We start from the raw sequence: 25,406 nt of genomic DNA on the forward strand, positions 1-25,406 counted from the left end.
TTATATAAAAATATTAATTTCTGCGTCAAGTTTTTTTTTTCCTTTATAGAATCACTCGTATTAAAATTGTTCGAGACTAATCATAAACTCAGTAGCGTTAAAGCAGTTCAAGCATTTGAAAATTATTGGACTCGAAGGGAATCATCGCGCGGAAACGAAAAAGTCTTCGTTTTTTGTTTAAGAACTTCCATCTCAAGAACTTTGATCCTACGCAAACTCTTGAAACTTGGGCGAGCCGTGAGATTCCGTATTTGTCATTTCGGCGTAAGAACAACGGTATGCGAAATCATGTCGATTAAGAATCCCCATCGCTGTACAGTATACACAAGGGGAGCCCGAATCTCTCGCCGACTTGACTTTCGCGTGCGAGAGAGGGAAGAAGAGGGAACGGACCTCTCCTGCGATATATTCGTACGAGAGAGTTTAGGGCGCAGGATCGTATAGGATCGCGCAGTGCTGATGGTGCTTCCCTGTGTGTTGCGTGTGTACGCTATTACAACCAGACGAGGACGACGGCGTAGCGTAGGGTTGTACGCGCCGCGGGGGCGCACGACGAGGAGAGAGGAACGAGAGAACGCGCGCACGTTCGGGAGAGAGAAACAGCGAGAGAAGGAGGAGGGATGCTCGGAGGGGGAGGAGGAGAGAGAAGATGAGTGAGAGAATGAGAGGGCCGATCGAGAGAGGGTGAGAGCAGCAGGGGGAAACGGAGCACACGGTACGGAGCAACCCCCATTGCCTCGCCAGTGGTTCAGTCAGCGTTTCGCACCGGCGTCGCTTCGCTCCTCGCTCGGGATCTCCTCCTCCTCCTCCTCCGGGTACGTCCTCGTGCACATCGTCGCGTGCCCCCCGGTTGTCTCGCGAGATCAATGAGCCCGCGACATATCGGCAGCCGCGTCCGGGTCACGTTCGAGTAAATCGCGCTCGTAAAGCCATCGTGACGCAAAGCTGTCGGGAGAAAGAGCTGCTACATCGATAGTCAAGCTTGACAGTTAAAACTGCCACTTGTCGCTGCAGCTGAGGATAGAGAAAGCGAGAGGGAGAGAAATCTGGGCGAGAGAAAGGGAGAGTGCGTCGTGATAAGTGCCAGAGCGTGGGCACGAGATCGAAAGAAGGAATCGAGGACCTGTACGGGTCCTTAACGTACAGGACGGTGCATGTCTCGGACCTCGTTTCCCAGCTTTTCCTCCGGCAACGCTTTGTCCACGTTCCTGAGGTAAGCAGCGGACATTTGTGATAAGATAATGTCGAAATCTATGCTCCTCGGTCGTATCGTGTTATGCCGTAATGTAGAACCATCTCGCTCTTGCACTAACGAAAGTCTTTTAAAAATCAGTCGGTGTCCACGAAAGCGATTCAACTTTAATGTTTACGCTCGGCGCGAATTACTTATCGGACATTTTCTTTAATAACGCTGAAATTATTTTTTTTTATATGAAAATAAAAATAATTTGCTTTTCCTATTTCTCTCTTTTTGTACGGTAATCGAAATAATATTTATTCCGCGTGATAACGTTTAAGAGAAAGTAAATCCCTTTTGGAGGGAATAAAAAACAAAACATAGACGAAAATCAATTTGTCCAATGCAAATATAATATATCATAATTGTTGGCGACTGTGATTGAGCGTGCTCATAAGCGTGTTAAAATGTTCCGCTTTAACCGTTCGCTCTAATATCATATATCCGTCCGGTGATATATTGGCGATGAGAGATGTCTTGAAGGAAAAGCCCTCAGTTCGTGATTTGATCTCCTATTTGCTCAATGTCCTGTCAGTCCGTCTGGCAATCCTTTCAAACTCCTCCCGTGCTTTCGGCTCTTTATATGACGTCTTAACCTCATTGCGCCGAAAAAAGGAACTTTTCAAGCGTCTCATTGTTGAAACTGCAAAAACCTTGTAAGTGGCAAGGAAATAAATTCTTTGAAATGCTGCAGCACTGGCCATTAATTACACCGAATATTATCGTTTTCGAAACAGTTAACGTTTTGCAAAAACAATGACATTTTAAAAGAGGTATTTACGTTAAATAAATCTCTTTTATTACAAAAGAGTATTTTATTCCGGAATATTTATTGCTGATTGTATAGATTTATCCTATATCCTTTTCTCTCTCACATTTGACATATGATATAACGAATTGGATTGCATTAATCTCTTCCTAGAATTTTGTCCATTTTCTTCAAATAAATATGTGAAATTATTGGACGATGTGCTGCATTGTTCCTTTAAAAAAGAAGATGTATATCCGCGATTTACGGCGACATTAAGCTCTCATGTATTTATTCTGCAATAAAACGTAAATTCCTTGTTTTATTTAGAGTAGCTTTTTGTACAATAGAATTAAAAGAAAAACATAGGATTGAAGAACGATGAAGTTACGTGCGCGGCATGACAAATACAGTTTCTGCAAAGAGCAATACGAAAGCGAGCTAATTGATATTTCTCAGTAAACGTCGGCTTGAAAAGTTGGCCGTTTTTTTGAAATTTTACATCTCGCTGTAAAACCGATTTAACCACACGGAAAAAGAAAAAAAGGGGGCATCCACTTCGCGGTCGATCGTAGATTTTCCGTTAAATGGTCGAGATAATCCCTTAAAACTCCATATGTACGCACGTTATACACGTTTTCCACAAATAGCGCAAAATCGACACGCGTGTGTAGCCAGCTACTGCGCGACAGTTTTTTTCTCTTTACAACAAAACCGCGCGGCTTTGAAAGAGTTAATAATTATGCCCGTGTGTAGCACGGACTTTATTGATTCCGCGAGCCGTAGGTCGCATCGTACGCCTCGTAATAAGCCATTAGGACACGTGCTCGTATATGAAAAACGTGACATTTTAGCGCAGATTCGAAATATCGCAAGGCCGAAAGGAGCCGTAAAGCCGAAGCTTATGCCGGTACTTTTCGATAATCGATACATATTAGGTCAGTTTGCGAACGGAATTTTATACGTAAGCTAAAAACACTTCCGATAAGGTACAACTCATAATCGCAGAGTTGTCCAGTTACGAGAGACAATTACTGCGAGAAGTAATCATTTTCTTATTTACGAATTCATTAGAAATATGAGAGAGGGTGCAATCTCACGTTTAACCGAATTAAATACGATCACGTGACGGAATTGCATTCTTCGAAACTTGAACGTGGGTGCAAAATACTTCGGTCGCCATATTAGTTATAGCGGTTGATATTGCGGCCTGCTACTCGACAGACGTGACGCCCAAGTTCACTTAAAGCCTCGTAAACTCGGCCTGGACTTGGGCCAAATCGAAGTGCCATGGCACCAGGCGTCGTCGTGCACATAACTATATGCGCCCGAAACAGCTGTTAACCCGACTTGTTGCACCGTCAACAGACGTAACCGCGCTGCAACTGGTGAACTTCGCCACGCAAACACGTAACTTCTTTGTTGAATATAATTGTACGCTATAAATATTGAAATCACAATATCCGGGTTTAAAGTCGAGGTACCGATGGCCGGAACTGATCGAAAGCTATCTCGCGATACATTATTAAATTAGATCTATTGGAAATCAAACTCGATCGTTAAACAATTTTTTAATATATTAATGTGTTAATTAAAATAGAGAGGAAGGTAATGGAACACGCATGCGTTAATTACAGTGCTGCGTTGTATACCGTTAGTAAAATTTAATTACACAATTAAAATAGCGATATGTTATTACTATAACAAAAAAATAAAAAAATATACGTAATTTTTTTTAAGAGAGAAAAATAAAATCTTTGTTTTTTTTGTCCTCCAATTAAAATGTAAATATAATACCATCAATTCAAGAGCAAAAAATAATAAATAGAAGTTATTCGGAAAATTCATTCGAGAAGCATTAGCTGATTGCCGATGCAAATGACGTACGATGCATATGACGGCAAACGCAGATGCACTTTTACTTATCGATTTGCTTTCTTAAGTGCAATATCGATTATTTTCTGTTAAAACACATTTGGCCGCAACAAAGTGTCCTGAGAAAGCAGGGATATTATTTTTGAAATCCGCTCGACTTCTCGACCCAATAACCGAATTTATCGCACTTGCGGGATAGAGGTCGTGGAGAAAACTCTAGCTATTTCAGGAAGTAGGCTACGCGCGAAGATAATCTTGCAATGCTTGTAAATGCATTCGTACGATTGCACAACGTCACTTGAAACGTTACGATTATACCATTGAGATACAAAAGCGACCAAGTGCGGCTTTAGTTTGGCGAAGAGAGTTTCCGACGGAGCGAAGAAAACTATTTGCGATAAAAAAAAAAGAAGACGCAAATTTCCACTAGGCCGCGCCGTCAAATTTCTCGCGGTACGTCGAGCAGCGCGTCTCTGTGCGATGCGCTTTTGTGCATGCCTCCGATGCATCGTTACGATCGTTACGATACGCGAATTTTCGGTTCAAATGACAATCACTCGGTCGAACGTTATCGCTATCCTGTTACACGTGTCGCAAAAAATAACGTCAAGCGTATACTATGATGCAACGGCAAATAAAAAAATATTTGTGTGCTCCGCTGCCTTCATTCTTAATTTAGCGTAGTTTATTTTGTATTGTATATTGGTTATCGAATTTTTGCGATATTTCCTTGGGGGAGAATTCCTTCGCTACTTAATATTCAATATCGAATATCTTGGTGCCTCGAATTAAAATTCTCAAGAAGTAAACTTGACTTGAGTTTAGATGGACAATGAAGTTTCGTTATTCAATTTCTCTTCGAAAGCTTAGGCCGTGAGGAAGGTCCTTTGCTTTCAAGCGCTTGTAACTCGGTAGCTGTCGATGCCACGACATTTTCGCGTGAGGACGAGAAAAGATTGATTACAAATTACAGTTGTCGGCGTGCCACGAAAATCAATATCAAAATTTCCAGCACACTTTATATAAAAAAAAAAAAAAATTTCACATTTAACGGAAATCCGTCGTGATTCGTTTCGATATTAGGCAATTAAAAACAACAAGAATCCTGAGTAAATACTGTCGATTATCGAATCATCGACGCCCGATGTGGGGGATCATCGTGCTCTTTTTGCGTTCCATCTGTCGCGCGCGTGTGTACACAATACGTCCGAGTGGGTGATAAAAGCGTATGAATAAACGCGCGAAAAGCGTTCGTCCGGAGTGGCGACGACGGGTGCGGTTGTTTAGCCGCGCGCGATTGTCGATCAATAGAGACAATCAAGCTCTTAATTACCGGGACGTGACTAAACCGTCGGTTGGAATTCGGTGCCGAGCTTTTCGGCGATTAGCCCACCGCGATAAAAGCTCGCGCTCGCTAACTCGGGCGACGCCGCGCTGGCTGGAAATAAACTCGCGTCGCTTAGACGTCGTTTCCTCTAAAATTGCGCGCCTCACTCCGCGCCGTTATATTATGCCAGATATACCGAGTTTACACGCAAAATCTCCCGCTTGCATAAGGAAGTATAGTCGCGATGGAAATTCGCGTTTAACGACGACCCTATACAGGGTGTCCTCGCTCCCGCTCTCGCCCACCATTTCCTTGATCTCCCTTTCTGGAGACTTTCTAATGAAAATTTAATCAGACGTAAACCGATTCCAGTATCTCTTTCTACTTTAAATATCTAATGTAATTAACCTCCATTTAAAATTGGCCGAAGAATAATGCGATGATATTCTTATCCCGCGACTGATCCAGATTTCAATTTAAAAGCTGTTGACGCGTCTATAAACATTTTTTTTTCCTTTTCACACAAGGCGAATTTTAAACTCGTTCAAGTATTCGTACGTATATGTAATCCACGGGACATCCTGTATATGCGCATTATATACGCGGGTGCTGACAAAGTTACTTCCGGCACGTTAACCGCACACAGGCATTCTTCAGTCATCGCGGTTGATGTCTGGCGCGTCTATCTATATGACGCTCGCTCGTAAACTCGTGAATCGCTCTCAGCCCTTACTGCTATCAGAGATGGTTACTTACGCTCAGACATATGTGAGAAACAGCGATAGCAACAATGCCGAGCGACAACAGCGTGTAGTCGTGGCTCGAACTCGCAAATGAAATAACAGTCGGCGAGAGCCCAATCAGATTACGGCGCGAGCAAGCAAAAGCACTCAGTGGTAGAAACGCTAGCGAGTAGTTAGTCCCGAGTTAAGTAACGACGCGAGACGCGAGTAGCAAAAGTGCCAGAGGGAAAGAGGGGAAAGACAAAAATGGAGAGAGAGAGAGAGAGAGAGAGGCGGAATTACTTTTCTACTCGGAACGGATGGAATAGCGTATCCGTGCCGTCTAATTACGACGGGCAATTTATTGGCAAATTGAGAACTCCGGGGATTCATTTGTCTTTACTTGATTATCATGCATTTAGACAAATCTCTGTGACAGTATCCGACATCGTCCTCGCGATATTGGATGCGCGCGCGAAAAATGGTATACATAAAATAATAATAACGGAGATTGCACGCGCTGCGCGAGAGAACATGTAGAAAATATTGCGCTGGATATTTCGGTTTTTCCAGCAGTCTTGCCAGATTTCAAACTGGATATAAAATTTTTAGGAAAGAGAAACCGACGTTTCCCTCCCTAGAGGGGAAAGTCTTTTAACCGACGGCTTTAACCGTCTTGCCTCGCGGCTCGCGCGATATCAGAACGAACGACCTGCTGGCGGCAAAGGGTATCAGCCTGGTATTAAATGGGGCGTACTAATCGTTTATGCCGTAATTATATACTTGCATAATTCTAGGTTCATATATAATATCATTGTTCTTGCCGCGGCGAGGATTATAGGGGGGGGGGGGATCACGCCGTGCTCGGAAGTTTTTAATCGCTTAGCAAATATCATACGGCTGAAATACGCGGCGGCAATTAATGAATAAATTAAATATCATGGTGCGCTGTCAGCAACAGTTCGCCGCTCTAATCGTTTATGAAATAAAACATATACAATAGTAGCTAAATAATATATATCGGCGCGGCATAAAACGCACGTACGACACGCAAATGGCACGGCACAAACGTTTAAAATTTATAAATGCAGGTGAGAACAAATGTAGGCGCACAACGCGCGGACAGCAGAATTTCGTTCTTATATACCTACCTACATTACGGCGATACACAAAAACGTCGTGTGGCATAATCGATCGCTTCGGAGTGACACGTAATGATGGCGCACATTATCGTAAGTCTCGTTAAGCTTCGGCCGAGCCGCGCGAAAGATCTACCTACTTCGGACGTAAACTCGGCCGAAAAATAATATTGAATTATTTACCGAATCGTTAAACGGATATTTAGTCAACGTTGACGGCCGAATCCGCTTAGTGTGATTAAGGCACATGTAGCATTAAGAGGATAATGCTCCGCGATACACTCGGAACTTTGTTCGACACCGCCGAACGTGTGTCCCGTCCGAGAGGACGGGCGAGTAGCGCCGTGATAATCCGATTGCCGATGTTGCTGGCATGGTTCGGACACAACCGATGTACTTTGTTGCTCGGCTGTATCAGAACCCGACGGGTCGCTGGCGTTACGAGATCAATGTTTCTTAAACCTTCGCGTGCCGACGAGAGCTTTGTCGTAGCGCGCAATCGTAAAATCAATAGCACACGCACAGCGTGTAGATATTTGTTGCTCATTTTTCCTACGTTGTGCTACGTCGCGATAACGAAACCATACGGCAAACATAAAACGTATTAAGCCAATAGGCTTTGCAACTGTAAAGTGTTGTTTAGGATATAGGATTTTATTGATAGAAACTAGTCTTTTTTTAAATATTATTGTTAAATAGTGAAACAGCTAACGGAGCGTGTAGCTTTATTTTTTAATCTATTCTAGAGAAGTCGCAATAGAAATCTGCAGGCTTTGCCGGCAGGTCTTTTGGCTGAATCTCTCCAATGTCGTTAGAATATGCGAGTGATGCGCTCCGATCAGATAAACCGGCTCTAATCTGTATACCTTCGATCGGAGCAATTATTAGCGGTAGATCGGAGATAATGATACGAGCTCTAACATCTGCATTTACATAGTTCCCGCAAACGTGGCTTCTACCCTAGTGCCGTCACACAGTCTGCCTATTACCATTTGCAGTATTCATAGCGAGATCGTAAGCAGACCGTTATTACTTCCCTCGAGAATCATCACTATTTTCGACTGAGGTCGACGGATTAAAATGAAAATCAACACGATCCGAAATTGCTGCTTCAGCTCAGTTATACACGCGATTACTAAGCATCTAATCGTAGCACACGTTAATTCGCATTTTTACAGTTGTCGCACTTTAGCGAAACGTAACGCTTGTTTGTTAAAAAAAGAAACTGGCCAAAATTCGTTGGTAATGAAAGGTAAATTCTAATTTAATGGAAACTGAATTCTTTCTGGAATTTCGCGCAGAAATAGTCAGAGAAAATATAAATCTTGGTTTCTTATGTACTTGATCTAATTCTAGAAGAAAATAAAGATGTAGTAGATCTCCGAGATTAAAGTTAACCGACTTTGCTGAAATCGTTCATAAATCCTATAAATAGTAACAGGGTCACGTTCGACTTTTATTTTGAAAGCTATTTGCACGGCGGGAGGAAAGGATACGCGAATGAAAGTACAGCAGCAAATGTCGATATCAGAGACGTATCGCGAGACGGATAACATTCTCTCGTCACACGTGCGCCGAAGTAAAACATAATGTTAGAAACGTTCTCCGACGATACATACGCGAAACCCTTCTGCTTTTGCTTTCCGCGCGTTTTCAGTTAAAGGGCGATGAAAAAGCATAACCCCATTTCCCTGGCGTGGAACAGAAATAAACCATTATCGAGGTAACAATAGCCCTCGACACTGAAACAATTGCGGTCAGTAATTGCGATCTTGCTCGAAAATTTAGGAGTTGAACGACGCGTTAATGGCCTAAATATTGCAAATACAAGTCCGAAAGGTATACGAAAGGTAAAACAAAGTTCCACCGATCGTACAATTTATACTGCCATTTGCTAAACGACAACAAGTGTATCGAAGTTATTCGTATAGTTATCGTCGTGAAGTCATTGTAAAGATAAACTACAGTTTACGTTCTATTTCGCTCAGAACAAGTTACTACGTACTTGAAAAAAGACAGAAAGACAAAGGAAAGAGGAAGAGAGAGAGAGAGAGAGAGAGAGTAAAGAAAGAAATGCGACGTATTTTAATGGAGGCTTTAATAATTGCAGCCCACACCCTTGACACGCGGGCATCAGGTGTCCCATTTAAATATTTATAAAGCCTCACCTCTTGCGTATCGTCTCGAAACCGAGGCTTCGCGAAGCGGCACGCTGCCTTGTTCAGAGATAAATTTGCTAAGCAACAACGACAAGCATCAACTTTACTTCATGTATTTTTCAGCGAAACGCGTCCACAAAGGTTTTCGTTTAACAATCCGCGTCCCTCTTTTTGAATTCTTTTCATTTGTATCAAATTTTCAAAAGAGAAAATTAATCAATTAATACTTGACAGTGTAACAATAAATTTCTGTGCTTCCGCAACGGGGTGCTACAGTCAACGAAAGTCCGAATATTATTTCTGAAAAGTCATTTACAAACAAAGATAGCGTTTACAAATTTAGCGGCATTAAAATTTCAGTCTTCAGTAAATATGCCCTTTACCCGATTTCGCCCCTTTTGAGTTAAAATAAACGGTTCAAGTAGCTTTGCCATCTTTCATGAAGTAACACCGTTTCTGTCTTTCCTAATAGGTCTTCTCTAACTATCGTGCGTAAAGCGGTGTTAAGCAGTATTCAGAACTTGCTTCGTTGCAATCATTAGTCCTCTATTCAGCGCGACCGAGTTAGAAATGCACGACGTTATGGTAAGGATATAACGCATTCTATTATCCTACCAGTTTCTGCATCCAGATCGTGACTGCGAATATCCAAGTTGGAGAGTGAACTTTCTGAAGAAGAATGTTATCGTTTATCGTGTATGAAACTCGTGTTTCTTGAGTGTGAATAAAGTCTTTCTTGACACTGACGTTACAGGATCCTATCAGTATTCAAAAGGGATGCAAATTTTCTTACAATAGAAATAAATTCGCCGTTATTTTTTAAATTAATGTATAAAGATTTGTAACCAATTCGATTGCACGAATGTGCACTGATGTATATTAAAATCGTTATATTCTAACTTAAGTGTAAAAGTGACGTATCATACATCATTTTTCTTTATATTGATTTATGTACGACGACTCCAAGAATTTGCTATTGAAAATAATATTTTTGACTCTATAATACTAGCTAAAAGTTATCAAAATTTAAAAACTATGAGCTTCTTAGACTTATTTTTTTTTCTTGATGCAAAATTTTGATCGTGAATTTCCGAGTTTACAACCTAAAGCACCTTGGAAAGAAGAAAACAATGAAAAATTTGGTTTACAGTGGCTTATAATGGGAGCGAAAATAATCCTATTTTGCTGCAGTTTTAAATTTAAAGTTTTTAACTTTTAAACAAATAAGTAAATCCAAGTAAACTCTCTTTTGCATGAATATTTATTAAAGTTTCATTAATATATAAAAAAACTTGATTTACAATTCGTAATGCTACTTCTTCGTTAAATTTGCAAATAAGTGCTACAAAATGCGATTTTACATAAGAATCAGAAGCAAATAAAAAATTAAATAACGTTTAAACCAGTAAACGGATTATGTTCAAATTTTACTCAAAGATACTTAATAATAACTCTATTTTAAATTTTAAATTTTTGTTAATACTTTGAGACTGTATATCCTTAAGATAAACAATTTAAAATTTAAAAAAAAAAAGAGCTTTAGCAAAATTTATTTTTTTTCTTCTACATAATACGTATCGACTTAAGGAAGTACAGAAAAGATATTGTTCATCTTTCTCTTTACTTTATAAGGACATGGCTTTATAATGGTTTTCATAAATTGCATTCACTGCATTTGACAATGTCTTTTGGAATCTCTTTTTAATGAAAAAGTTGATTGCGAGGCTATAGCATTTGCAGCCTGGTTCTCTTATTCTATGTTTTATCATTACACTGTCATTTAAATAAAAACAAAAAAAAAACATGAGGCAGACGCAAATATTTTTCAATTAAATGAATTATAATGCGGGACCTGCATATATTTTTCTGTGTGACGTAGTAAGGGTGCACGAGAATGTGCAAAGCGTTTCAAATTTGTCTTAAAATATTCCTGAACATATTTGAGGAACCTGAACCCTCCAATTCCCATGATACCTATATCCTCTGCGCGAGGTTCGCATTTATCTAGTACGCCTCCTTTAAGCTTTTTTGTCAATATGACAAGCATTCTCGTTAAACTACGTAAAATATGTAATATAAAATATGAGAATATCGAGCGCGCGGCATTCAACGAGGACTTATCGAGGATTGTATAATTATGGAAATTCTATTGAAAAAATATTAATGCCGATGGAGTGTGCACCGTGTGTTCCACCGTCGCGTTTCATATTCTCTTAATCCCCGGGAAAATAAAATGTTTTCCACTGTTGTCGCGAACAACTTCCGGATGTTCTGATATCGGAACAAAAGGCAACGGAAATATTCAAGAGTGCTCGCGTACTGAAATGTGTCTGGTGCATTTGCCTCTTCTCTTTATTCTTCCTCGCCGCTTTAATAAAAGTATTTTTGCCGAAGTCTTCCGCCACGAATCAATTCGAGAAAATCCAATCGGGATTCGTGTTCCATGCGTTCATGCTTGGATCTCGAATATCTCATTCTTCTTCTTGCACTTTGCGATTTCTTTGGAAATACGACGTCATCTTATGTTTAGACATCTTTTTTATTTATTGGAAATTTCAAGCTCGAAAATATACTGAAAATATTCTTTGTTGCGCGAAATATGTCGGATGAGCCAAACGCTTTGTTATATTTACGAATCTAATGTTTATGTTTAAGGAGGAAATTGGTAGGTTTTCCGAAATCTGATGCAGTCTCGCGGAAGCTGCACCTCACTGAAATTCTATAGGAAATGTAAATGACCCGAAATTTATATTGAAAATCAGAAACGCAAACGACACTGATCCTTCTAATTGAAATTTCTTCTTAGCATCGCGTCAGTTAACATTCGTATTGTTTTTACAAAAACGGTATTATTCCAAATTATTATATAATTCTTTCTACAATTTGAAAACAAATTTAGGATACAAAGAGATAATATTTAGCTTTATCTAGCGATAAATCGCATAAAATACGAGATATTGTGCCACAAATTCCATCTCATTTCGACTAATTAAATGGGAATGCGGAAAACTTTGACAAACAACTTCGAGATACATGTGTCCCGAGAGTGGCAAAAGTGCTATGGGATTAAGTGCTAATGTTGCATTCACGGACATGTAATCCCGCAGCTGGAGGCGTGCGGCCGACTTCTGTGCTGCGTGCAGAGGCTCTGCAGAAGCGGAAGTGCAACCGACGAGCCCGCCGAACATCGGCTCAACGCTCGCGGTCGACGGGGAGCGCAAGCGGAGCCCGAGCTGGTGGAGGGTCAGGGTCCCTCGGGCCCGGAGGATGGAATGCTCGCTATGCCCGTCAGCCCGAGTCCCGCGTCCACCTCGTCGCAGGAGGACGCCTGCAAACCGCTGCCGCGCAACTGCTATCGTCTCGTTATGCTCGGCAGTGCGCGCGTTGGAAAGACCGCCATTGTAGCACGGTAAACGTCTCAATCGGCAATCACCAGCTTTAAAGCGCTCTTTCTTCCATTATCGTTCGTTATCCTTCGTTGCGTCTCGATCTCTACTATGCTTTTTCATCATCATAACTTTGCAAAGAAATGTGATATACTGTACATTATGTCTTTATATTTTCTAAATTTAATTACGTCAAGATACAGAAAGGTTTTTTTCCTAAGGTTTTCGTGCCGTTTGTTTATTTCTTTAACTTTTATTTGGGCTCGACGTTTCCCATTAGAACTCGATCAATCCAATACCTTTCCCTGTACGCCCTGTGTTTTAATATTCCGTACGCTTCGTCCGTTCGGTTTCCTAAATTCTGCCCGTCGTGCTCTCTTTCACAGATCGATTACTAATAGTAAGCGAAACAATGTCATTCAATTAATCTTTCAATCGTACCGGCCCACCACCATCTGCCGCATTATTGTGTTTCCTATTGTTGTATGGTCGCTGCCACTGCGCGATAGGATATCGAAAAACTGGCCGCCGCGTGTTCCCGGGAGCAAAGCGTAATCCTTCCAAATTGGATCGATCTGTCAAAATTGTGACCTAATCATATTTCTTTGCTCAGCGTCGAATAAAATCGGAGTGGCCGCGAGTTATTAAGGAGATGATAAAATCCACCGTCCCGCTGCCCCGATATTGCGCGTCAATTAATGCCGCGGTTCTGCGAAATGTCGAAAATTCGCGGTGCAGCCAATTTGAAGTTGCGTCGATTATCCTAAATTGACCGCAATTACGCGATCCCTGCATGCTAAGTATATTTTTCGTCCAATTTATGCGCGTAGATCGCAATCGACTAACGAGCTCATTTGAAAAAAATCGAGACAGATGCTTATTCTCTCGTTCACAAACATGACTCTCTTCAAATACTTGGTTACGATTAGCACCCGTGTTTATCGTTCCCGTTCGTCGTGCCCGTATCCGTTTCGGCAAATACGTTTACATAATTAAATTCCGGAGCTTCTCCCAATTCTCTTTAAACCTTTTTTTTTAAAACTGTCTTCCACGAAAAAATAAAAATTATCAAATTTCATTTTATTAATCGTTAAAAAAAAATGCCTAAATTAAAACGAAATTGAAATTTAAAACTCGAAAACTAACGGACAAAAGAGAAATTTAAAAAGTTGTAAAAACTAAAATCAGCCACATAGAAAGAACAATTTTACTAAAATACAGAAAATACCTGAAAATAATTATGTTGAACCATTTTAAAAAATTGTATCGGATGTTTAACTTGATTGCTAGAAAATTGTTTGCAGCAGCATCGTCATGCTCGGGCGTCCTACATAATCATTTTGTTGGCCCGACATAAAATTATTTTCTGGTCTGTATTTAAATTTTTGATGCCACAGTAAAATCGTTCTCTCCCCGTGTGAATAAAAATCTGTTCGCGTTTCAGATTTTTGTTCAACAAATTTGAGGAAAGCTACACGCCCACGATAGAAGATTTTCACAGGAAGCTCTACAGGATCAGAGGCGAGGTTCATCAACTTGATCTTCTAGATACAAGCGGAAACCATCCGTTTCCGGCGATGCGACGATTGTCTTTCCTGACGGGTAAGTCCATCGGCTTACCTCCCCGGAGAAATGCGCTGCTCCGTTTCAAGTAGACACCGCGTTCAAGGCGCCGCGCCGCAAAGTGTTCGTACACATTTCCGCTAAATATAAAATTCTAATTCTTGCCTTCACATCTCCCGCTTTTATCGCAGCGAAAATTGGTCCGAGGAGAATTAATGGGTATTTGACTCTTGTATGGGCATATAAAAAATCGCACGTTAGCGAGTGACGTGTTGCAAATGCACCGCGATGCATTTTATATGAGAACACGCCAGACTGTGGTAAGTGGAAAAAAAAAGTCATAAAGAACCAGACGCTCTTTTTCGCCGTAAATATAGTTTCGTAAATCTTTAAGTGTTCGAGAGAACGCGGTAGGTATATACGAGACGACGACGCTCTCATCTACAGATTAGCATCGTACTTTTATCTTAATATTCTCGCTCGACAGCCCAAGAAACTTTTGTTCGCGGTGAAAGAATACCTAACCATATACCGATGTTATACGGGGGAAACTGTACCGAACATTTCTGTTGTCGGATTCGCGTTTCGCAAGTTTCAGGACTTTCGGTGAAATCTCATAGCCTCAACAACGATAGTTCGCTACATCCTGCTCGCGGGAAAAGTTCGAGGTAGATCGCCTGGGGTGAATGTTGACTGTTACCGGAATTTCAAGCGACGTTCAAATACGAAATTACACGGGTATCATGTGGTTTCAATTAATTTCACAAAAGTCTAAGCGAAAATTACGCGTTCAACGTTACAGTTATAAATCCAATTTCTGTCACATTAAAAGTTTAAGGTCAAAATCGATTCTACAAATACAAAAGTAGCAGCTACTTTAATAATTTATTTCAAGTCTTTTTTCATGATACTGTTTTTAAAAGTAGTTTATTAAAAAACTGGAGATAATCGAAATTAGCATATCTGACAAATCACAACTATTTTTATTCTTCGGCGACTATTTCCTTATTTTTCTCATTTCGATAATAATACAGTATTTATAGGCTGATTGGTAATACGCTCTTCAATATCATTTCGTCTAATTGGGGCTGTCTACGATACATGCAATCTCTACGATTGATTGCATTTCACCAGTATATTAGAGAGACAGTATTATAGTCAATCTCCGTCACAATATTCAATGTGTTAAGTGAAAATGGGATAAAATAGGATTCAACGAGTCGAGAGGCGAGGAAGAGAGACGAGATGAGATGGTGATAAGTGGTCGAGAAAGAACGTTGTGTTTGTGAAAACGTGAGGGACTGTATGAGAAGGTACGCGTCCGCTCGATAACTCAATTTCGTCTACTTTCCCTTTTCTTCACCACTCGATAGCCTTGCCCCTGCGGAGCACACGAGACCATTTGCGCTTCGCTGATTTTGCATGTAGATCTCCCTTGTCTCTCGTCAAGTCGCGTTGCCACCTGTACCCGATAACCCGATATCGTATCATACTGTCGGATGCGCGACAATTGCATCGGTATCGCGCTTGTCAAGATGGAGGGCAGGCCCTCTCAAGTGAAAATACATATTTATGCTCGGACATATATACATACAAATGTCAACCGGCACAGCGTACGGAATATAATCTAAGTTATGATCTATGCATATAGTATGCAATTCCCAAAACGACACTATCTGGCAAGACAATTGCAAATTACTACACAGCTTGACACACTCGCCTGGGATAAAAAAAATTCTACACACGCGCACACACACACAGTCCCTTCCGACTCAATATATTCTCCATATGTAAAAAGTGATCCCAACGTGTGCTGTAAAATTGCTGTAAAATACTAATCAACGTTAGTAATCTCTCTGCATTCAGCGATTCACGCTACAAAGAGCGATTTCCATTATTTAATAAATTTAATATATTTTTTTTTCATTTTTTATATCTTTTTAATTTTTTACATTGAAGAGGCTCGGTCTTTAGGTACGTGCCTATCAGGATTATCTTTCTAATTATTTAATAAAAAGATTATTAGCGTAAACTGCGGTAAACTGCGACAATTTAAATACATTTTTTTTTAATAAGTCGGAGGGGGCTAATTCTGCATTTAAAAATTTGATAAGCGTCAATAGATTAAAAGTTATTTAATTTGATTTTATTATATCGCCAGTCGTATATTCGTATGAGATTTTCACAATAATTTTATTCTGAAAACGTAATAAAAATATTTTAGATCAGAAAAGACCTTTCATAATTTTATAATCATATGAAAAAAAACGTTTGATAAAACTTCTTGAAATTTACGCGATCCGAAAGTTTTGGCAGCAGCAGTTTGCTCCCGGGATTTAGATAGCCCGATCTGCTGTTTTAAGCGGAGTTGCACAAATTGCATCGGACAGAGCCGATACTCGCCTCCCAGTTATTGCACTACATGCGCCTGGAAACGGGCGATGTATCGTCGCATGTTGCCAGTAAAGTTGACCTCACGTAGGAGTGCGCGATAAAATTAGACACGTAAATCCGAAGAATTTTTAAATTGCCATTCGCGTGTGCGGGAAATCAAGAGAGCCACCGTCGATGGGAATTTCATCGCGGCGTGTTCAGTTTTGTATTCCGTCCGACGCCGTGCCGTCGGAAATTCCGCGCATTCGACAAAACGAGTCACGACTCCTCGTTTCCCCCATTCGCATTTTTCTCGGCTCCCCACTGAGATCTCTTAATAATTCACATATCGGCCGATTGCCGAAAACATTTCGCAAATAGATACACGTGCAATGGCGAGCGCTTCATCTGATGACTATCGGTATCGGTAACTCACGTTAGAAATCTTTTCTCCGATAAATGTAATTGAATAAATGTTGAATTTCTTTTTCTCCGATTGCAATTGCAGATTCTTCTGCTATTTGTAAATGTAGTGCAAATAACCAGTTGCAAAACGTCGTCGTTTTTTCGCAAACGCGATCGCTCACTTTAAGATCGATTTATGCATCGAGAGCGAGAAAAAGATTTCCGCGTGATGCGAATCCGTCGTCGAATGCGCGCTTGAATACGGAGGAACGCAATATGACCCCGATTCGAAGACAATGAGCCTCCAGACGAGGCTCCGGCTGTTGCGAGAAGAGGGAATTCCTTTCGACACCAAAGACACGAACTTTGCGGCATAATGGCTGACATATATTTTCATCTCGCAGCGAGGACAATATCAGGCCTGCCTGGCGTGTTTCGCAGGAGCGAGATGTAGTTTCCCTTCATGTAGTAGCCACGAGGCGATACAAGATTTTAGAAATATAGAGATCGAATCTCTCCTAAAAAGTTGTCGAGCACACACGATAAGGCGGACGAAACCAGGCTAAATGAAAATTATACGGATCGTCGTTTAAAATTGTTTTTGTGAAAACAAAATAAATTTTGTTACGATCGAACGTATCTCAAGGATATCTCGTGCAATTCAATTAAATTTCTACACGTGTAATTTTGTGCCAACTGCATTTCGTGACTCAATTAGGTATTTAAGATATATCTCGACAAAAAAATAAAAGACTGACATACCTTTGTATGTCACTCGATCGATAATTAGTGAGAGATACGTACGCAATTAATATATACATTAAACTATTCCGCCGCGCGCTTCGTAAAATTAATAAGAAAAATAAAAGTAACGAAATGATTAATGACATATAATAATGTGTAATAATTATTCTACATTATTAATTAGTAATTATAATTACTAAATTTGTAATAATAATATATGTTAATAATGATAAATTCCTGACGGCAAAACGAGAATGCCGAGGTTCTTTCAGACCCTCTCTATCCACTTCTATCATTAAAGCACAGTTAACGACAACGTTGTTATTATTACATGCGACACTTAACGGCATCTTTTAGCGGAGGATACGCGATAATAAAACCAAGTGGAGCGGTGTGTGTGTTGGCAAAGCGACGTTATTACCGAGCTTATGTTCTATACGCTCGACTCGTCGAGTCTCCCATTGGATGAGCTTTTTGCCCGTCCACGAGAACAGCCAGTTGATCCTACTCGCCCTTTTGTTCGCGGCGCGTTTTTGTCGGAAACAAGCGGTAACAGCGCGCTCTCATAGACACGAGACCCGGAATTGCCGACACTATCGTAGTCAGGGTAGATTTATAAATACACTAGCCGCGCCTCTCCTCATGGAAATAAATCCGTCAGGATAAATATTCATAATCCGTAGCAGACACGCGTGTCGCGTATGTGACTCGCGTGACCGTTATAATTAGCCCGTATGCAATGACGTGTAGCGACTTCCGTCCGGTTAGGAATAATTGCAACCGATGTCGCATAATGGCGACTCGAAAGGGGCGTGCGAGAAAGAGAGAGAAAGGAGTCGAAAATTTAAAATCGTGTTGGCGCACGTGTCACAGAAAAAACCAATAACGTAAACTTGCGCCCGAGAAAACGTATAATTCGCTCGGCTCGTATATATTCATTCCCGGTACCACGTTACTATTCAACGGTTCAGCGTATTTTGAAAATAAATTCTCGCCCCGCGCACTCGAACTCACGGGACCCCGTCAATTTCGATACGATAATCGATTTCACAGGGGACCTCTTCGTCGTGGTGTTCAGCATGGATTGTCGGGAGTCCTTCGAGGAAGCTATCAGGCTGAGAGAGGCAATTCTCGAGACCAAAGTGAGCGCAACTCAAAGTGCCACGAAGAGCAGACGGCCTCACTACAGTTTGAAAGTCCCTATGGTCATCGTGGGAAACAAATGTGATAAAGATGTTAAGTACGTTTTTTTCGATCTTTTCGATCCCTTAAATGTAGAACGCCCGAATCATCTCGTTTCGTTGTATAGCTTCGAGTTATATAATTATTTTTCTAACAAGTTTTCCACCCTCGTTCACAGAACGGTCACGGTGGAGGAGGCCGAGCAATATTGCGTGAGTCAGGACGAGTGCTGTATCTTCGTGGAGGCTTCCGCGAAGCGGAACTATCACATGGACGAACTTTTTTATCAGTTATTCGTAGTGGCCGGTCTACCTCTGGAGATGGCTCCGAATCATCATAGAAAAGTACCGCTCACCTTTGGCTCGCCGACCATGTTCCCGCCGTCGCAGGTACGTATAATAATGCTCAATACGGCGTGAAGCGACTCGTTGAAGTATAACTTCCTCGAAATTAATCAACCGTTTCTGTAATTGAAATCCGTTCGCGGAAAATCCGATTAGAACTGACAAAGAGTGGAACGACGCGATGTTGTTCGCCTGGTGTCGCATCGCGATCGATTGAACGAGGATTACCTCTTGCGATATCGGGAGGGCTGAAAAGCCTAAAAAAAAACGACGCTTTTATTTCCAGCCGCGACACAAAGCCACCCTCAGTATAAAGCGTCGACTGAGCGACGCTTGCGGCGTCGTGGCGCCAAATGTGCGCCGTCCCAGCATAAGGACGGACCTGATGATCATGCGGACGAAGACGTGTTCGCTCGCAGCCGGAAACGAGAACAATACGCCAGGATCCAGGATCACGCTTAGAACCGGAAGAACGGACTCCAGGAAGGCCTGCTCGATACAGTGATATTGCAAACGATTCTCACACACGCGGACAAATCTCTAGAAATATGATAACGCGATTTGAGAGCGATCTTCGGAAACGAGTATTGTTATTTATCCTAACGCATTCGCATCTTCGTTTTATTATAACTTTAATACGATCGTTGCGTGAGATATTTTATTTCATAATTTACAAAAATTCACTTGGGAAATTATTATTGAGCGCTGAGATCAGCTTTCGATAGACGTAGCCACTTTCGTAATTTAAATAAATTGCTACTCCTCGCGGTCATAGGTCGATTACATTCCATCTTTGTGTTGACATTAATTTATTATAATTGGCACTTATTATCATTATTGAAAATCTTTAATAAAATAATCACTTTCTTTATATATATATATATACACCATTTTCAGCGAGACGAAAAAGAAATAACCAACTTTATCCAAACTTTACGTACACCATGTGAATCACGTGCGAATGAAACTTTTGGGTTTACGATTGTCAGACTCACACTGCGAATACAAAGACAAAGCGGGTACTCGCGAATGAAGATCGCCAAAGGGAAATCATATTTAAACTGACCACGCTACTCGCCTTAATTAATTAATGGAATATAGCTTTAGCGTAATATCCCGAAGGTAACACGTATAATTAACTTAAGACCGAGCGAGAGAAAGAGACAGAGGGAGGTAAGCCGTTAATTAATCGTTGTCGATCAAACAGTAAACGGGAAATCGATACCTCGACTAGCGACATCGTTTGACATTCGATCGGAGGGTTCTCCGGTAGCAGCGAGATGATCGAATCGCACGAAAGAGAACGCGCGTATTCCTCTTATCGGGTAGAACTTTTTATCGAAATTATTCTCAACAAAAGAATCTTCGCGAAGAATAGGTCAATTTGCGCGATCGTGAGTGAGAAGTCGAGAAGTGTCAACGTTGTATCAGTAATGAGAGAGATTGCGAAACGTAGTGAGAAAGCTTTCTCCGGGATTAGTTAACTGCGCCCATCGTCGCCTTACTCGAGCTCCGGACACGCGAAGGAGCGACGTTTATATTTCCGCGTGAGATCTATCTACAGCTTTGTAATTCCATTAATAGTACTTGATTCGAGAAACGAATATTTGATCGTAGTAGCGCGCGTCTTTCTTCTGCTGAATCTTTCGCGCGTACACGAATATCATTTCGTTAATTAAGGATAAATAGTTCTCTCAAATTAATCTTATTACTTTCACGGCACATCTCGCGTCTAGTTCGCGCTCGGTTTGCCGTTTTCGCCGCGCGCAACGACCAACAAGACCGCATTGTTAACGACGCGACTCGCGTTTACATACCACATGCGTACGAAATCAATCGATATTTCCGTGTATCGGCTTCCTTTTCCACACATCTCGAACTTGTTGAAATGCATCGGGCGAGCGCGTGTAAAATTGTTGTATCGTCAAGCTGCGCGTGCATACGATTTAAACGCAATCAAGTTAAAAAATATGTATACAGATTTAAATCTTTCTCTCTCTCTCTCTCTCTCTCTCTCTCTTTTAAAAAGCTCCGTGCCCGGTGTTGCAACAACAAAGAATTTATTTGTAAATCTTCTACGCAGTTTTAGCTTTTCCTCTATGAAATTACGTGGTGGGGAAAACGGGTAAGTATATTTATCCGACATAAGCGGAGGTTAGTCAACGAACGGGATCTTGTTGAAATTTTGTGAAATTTATCCGTTTCGGTTTACAGAGATATACTTTTCCTACATACGGCTCATCCGATAAAACTGTCGAACGATAAAATATTATAGGCACGTAGATCTCTGTGTGTGCGCGCTCGTGTGAAATGTGAATAAGCATTCTTTCTCTTCCCATAGACTCGGCTATAGTTACTATCTAAGGTATAAAATCGATTTGACCAATTAGGCAGCTCGTAAGTCAACACCGAAAAACAAGCGCGAGGCTTCGTTCGGTGGAGTTACATCGCGCTGCAAGTGGTAAAGATAAGCAACAAAATAAAATTAAAAAAAAAAAAAGAAAAAGAAGAAACGGTTAGTCGCGACATGCACAATCGTGTTCGCATTTTGTATCGAATAAATGACATTTTCTCCACGACCTTGCCACGATTTTCTTAGTACTTTTTACACCCATTTCCCGAAGTAAAGCAAACGTTAAAATATTTTTGCACCGCCGCGCCGGCGTTAGTACTTTTGATCCGCGAATTAAGTGATGAGAAATCGCTTTCTCTGATCGCCCCGAGCGGGAAATTGACTTAAACCAGATTTCCATCATTAGCACCGCGAGCTACGATTTGTCGATTATCACCTCCGGCAAAGTACTCTATCTTATTGGTTTGATCGATAACTCGTTAGTCGAATTTTCTCAGATATTAATCGCGCGCTCTTCGATGCGGTTAGAAATAGTCGCTAGAATGAGATGAATACGATACGGGTCTGCGCGGGCGCCCATCAGATTTTTCGATGGATAATAACGCTGCGTACTGAAGTAATTTCAACGAAAGCACTTTCGATCGTGATTACAAGCCAAACAATAAAGCTCGTATAAAACAGTAGATATTTAATTAATGTTCATTTGACGTTCAATTGACATTTAATTGATGTTTAATTGACGCGATATTTAATCGACATAATTGATACTCGAATAATGGGAAATACAATTTTCGTAATTAACATTGACCTTTTGCGTTTCTCGTTGTATTCTCCCGCTTTTTTTTCCAATAAGAAAGAATCAATACGTGTTATTCAATGATATTAAAAGCCCTAGAAACCCTCTCTGTTACCTGAAAGCTAATACAAGTTTCAGTTCAATAAAACTGAAACAAAGAGACGTGAATGAGTTTTCGTTGTTCGATTGAAAGCGACGACGCACAGAAATAGGTATACTCCAGATAACTCGAGTATAAAAATACGACATCAAAGTACACTAGGATCTTCTTTTAGCTTGATAAAAGATTTAATAACTTTATTTTGCTCAGCATATAATTATTTATTATAAATTTGTAATATTAATATTTTAGTTTTATCCAAAATAATTAAACTTTGAAAAATAGCCATTTTGTGATAATATATGCATTTATAAATTGCGATATGATTCTTGTGATGCAATTGTAACGCAATTGCATGCGTAATTAAGCAAATCGGATTTTAATTTATTCATTTTGTATTGTTTTACTTTTTTATGTCACTCTTAACTTGTGAGCTGGCTCTGTTGTATTGATGTATGCATATTTCGACCTAATTGAGTTGTAAGTTTTAATTGTTTCCTGTCCTATCACCTAGCCTTTTTATTAGACTTTTATTACTTTTTGCTATCACTGAAAGCTCTGTGCAACCAAATGTTCGAGAGTTTAGTTATTGAATTTAGCAATAAAACCTTTTGAGATTAATTTAAGCTAATAAACGTTTAAATAAATAAAACTTTATTTCAAATTCAAGATTTTATTTTTATGCTCGTTTATTGTGTATTACCAATGCCAGCTTGATATTTTATTAATATAATAAGAAAAACAAGCTTTTGGCAAAGTAAATTAAACTCTCCAGTAAAGTCCACATTGATATAAAATGTATACATGTGCATAATTTAATTTAATTTACTTATATTTGTTTTATCTTACTTTAATTTCTCATCTTGTCTTATTTAGATCACAATTTGTTTTCGTTTTATCTAATCTAATGCTTGAGCAGGATAAATAGACACACAAGCTACATAAATATTAATTTCACTGACAACATGTATCATATAAAAATTTCCCCCAAGAGACTTTCAGTGAAAGATTTAAGATGGCTATTCCGGCAACTTATGCAATCTAAAATTTATGCTTCCAGAAAAAGATTTACAGTCCGCAGGATGTTCGAAAAAAAAGGGCCGTTACCACACGCGTTGACAGCGGTTTCGGTTTAGTAGAAAAGCATAAATGCACTACGCGTGCATTCTACTATCGTGGAATGTTTAATTAAACTCTGCCGAGAACTAGGAGCATTCCAGACACACTGTGCGACACACTGGAGGTCTCTATACGTCATATAATTTGCATCTTTGCAACGTACGTTGTTAAGACGATATTGGTTTTAAAATTTTATACGGTGTTTACGCGCCTGCAGCGTCGTTTTTCTAAGAAGCCTTACAGAAGAGAGAAAACCTGATATTAGAAAACGTTGCTTAAACGTAAAGTGAAAATTTCTTAGCTTTACAAATCGTTTCTAAAAATAGAAAAAAGTGAAAAACTGTAAAAAAAAAATTATATTATAATCTTATTCGTGATTGTAATAAGCATATTATTAATTATTAACAAACAAATAATTAATTCTCTATCTAACGAGATTACTAATGTAACTAAGCATAAATTAAAATATTTATATTTGTACCTACATATATTTTTCTGTTTGTTAAGATATTCGTTAAAAATAAAATAAATTGTAAAATTAAAATTTACATTAAGATACAAGATATTAACACTTTGCGGTCTGCCAGTATACTAAAAATAAAACGGAATACTTTAATTTTAATATGTGTTTATGGTAAAACTTCTGCGGCTTAGGTTGTATTATACATACAGAAAAAAATCAATTCTGCTGCTAAAAAAAGCGACTACTCGCAATTTACCTTTTTTCTTCTAGTAAGTAATGTTTATCTTTAAAAAAGTACATTTTCTTGATAATTATCTTAAAATATATTCATCACAAATTTTAGAAAAACTTCTCATAACTCATTATCACATAAAAAATAGAATTTATATTCTTTCCAAGAATATAAAATCGCATCGAGGAATAATAAGTAAATCAAATTTTTGTTTTAATATTTTTGATTGAAGTATTAGATTATTAAAATTCAAAATATATTTTGAATAAATTTAACGCTTATGTTAAACTTATGATAAATTTGCGAATATGTGAACTTCTGAAATATTAAAAATAAGTAACATTTATGTGGGAATAAGACTGATTAATCAAGTCATTGAACTGATTGAGACGTGAATGTTACGACATGCATTCGTAAGAGCGTTTGGACGATTACTCTACGAGTTTAAACGTATGCACGTTTATGATCCTACATTTACTTATGTATATAATTAATTCAATTAATTCAATTAATAATCATTATCAATTAATTATATAACTCAATTAATTCACAGTACGTATTTTTCCGTATGCACGCAGAAAGGAGAAGTTTATTTTACGTAAATATTCGTTTCAAGTAAATATGATGAGTATATTTTCAAGATTACTATTTTAAGAAAACATTCTTTAAAAACAGTAAAAATAATTTTATAAAAATAACTTAAAAAAAAGAAAATTAAAAATTGAGTAATCGTTTTTCTTGAGTAAGCGCGAGAATGTATTTTTTTTTACGTGTAACTGTAATTCATTTAAGTCAGATGGTGCAATAGAGTAATTATATTTGCGGACCGCAAGGTGTTAACACATAAGTAAATAATATGCATAAATGCATCTCTAAAGCATGAATTATCACATTTGAAAAGTGCATTGCGTCACGTTTTACAATTGTTTGATTTGTATTTTTTTTTTCAATTCTTCCATACAACTATAGTATGTTGCATGAAAGTGTGAGAACTACAATTAACATTTAAAACACAAAGTGTCGCACTGTCAACGAGCAACATATCTGCTCGCAATTTCCGCGTTCGATTTCTTTTCCTTCATGTTTCAAAGATTTTCAAAGTGTATAAGCGTCGTGACTTTGAATTACATAAGAATGCT

At 39.4% G+C, this 25,406-nt stretch overlaps 1 protein-coding gene across 3 annotated transcripts; it reads left to right on the top strand.

Annotated features, from left to right (window-relative positions):
* The first annotated feature begins 473 nt into the window (after positions 1–473).
* On the top strand, positions 474–24,965 carry LOC105202848 (GTP-binding protein Rhes). 3 transcript variants are annotated; one of them, XM_011171537.3, is made up of 6 exons: positions 478–1,213; positions 12,315–12,616; positions 14,038–14,195; positions 18,732–18,918; positions 19,039–19,249; positions 19,491–24,965. In XM_011171537.3, exons 2-6 carry the CDS (start codon positions 12,480–12,482, stop codon positions 19,707–19,709), a joined length of 912 nt encoding a protein of 303 aa, XP_011169839.1. In that variant the 5' UTR covers positions 478–1,213; positions 12,315–12,479; the 3' UTR covers positions 19,710–24,965. The 3 variants fall into 3 exon arrangements, with proteins under 3 accessions (XP_025988742.1, XP_011169839.1, XP_025988743.1); XM_026132958.2 differs by having other exon boundaries at positions 699–815; XM_026132957.2 differs by lacking the exon at positions 12,315–12,616 and having other exon boundaries at positions 474–1,213.
* The last annotated feature ends 441 nt before the right edge of the window (positions 24,966–25,406 follow it).

Source organism: Solenopsis invicta, chromosome 16, assembly GCF_016802725.1.
Source record: "Solenopsis invicta isolate M01_SB chromosome 16, UNIL_Sinv_3.0, whole genome shotgun sequence".
NCBI classification, from domain to species: domain Eukaryota; kingdom Metazoa; phylum Arthropoda; class Insecta; order Hymenoptera; family Formicidae; genus Solenopsis; species Solenopsis invicta.

Coding starts and splice junctions, on each gene's coding strand:
- LOC105202848 (XM_011171537.3), top strand. CDS start 12,480: ATGCTCGCTATGCCCGTCAGCCCGAGTCCCGCGTCCACCTCGTCGCAG. Junction 14,196..18,731: donor ACGATTGTCTTTCCTGACGG/GTAAGTCCATCG, acceptor TCGATTTCACAG/GGGACCTCTTCGTCGTGGTG. Junction 19,250..19,490: donor CCATGTTCCCGCCGTCGCAG/GTACGTATAATA, acceptor TTTTATTTCCAG/CCGCGACACAAAGCCACCCT.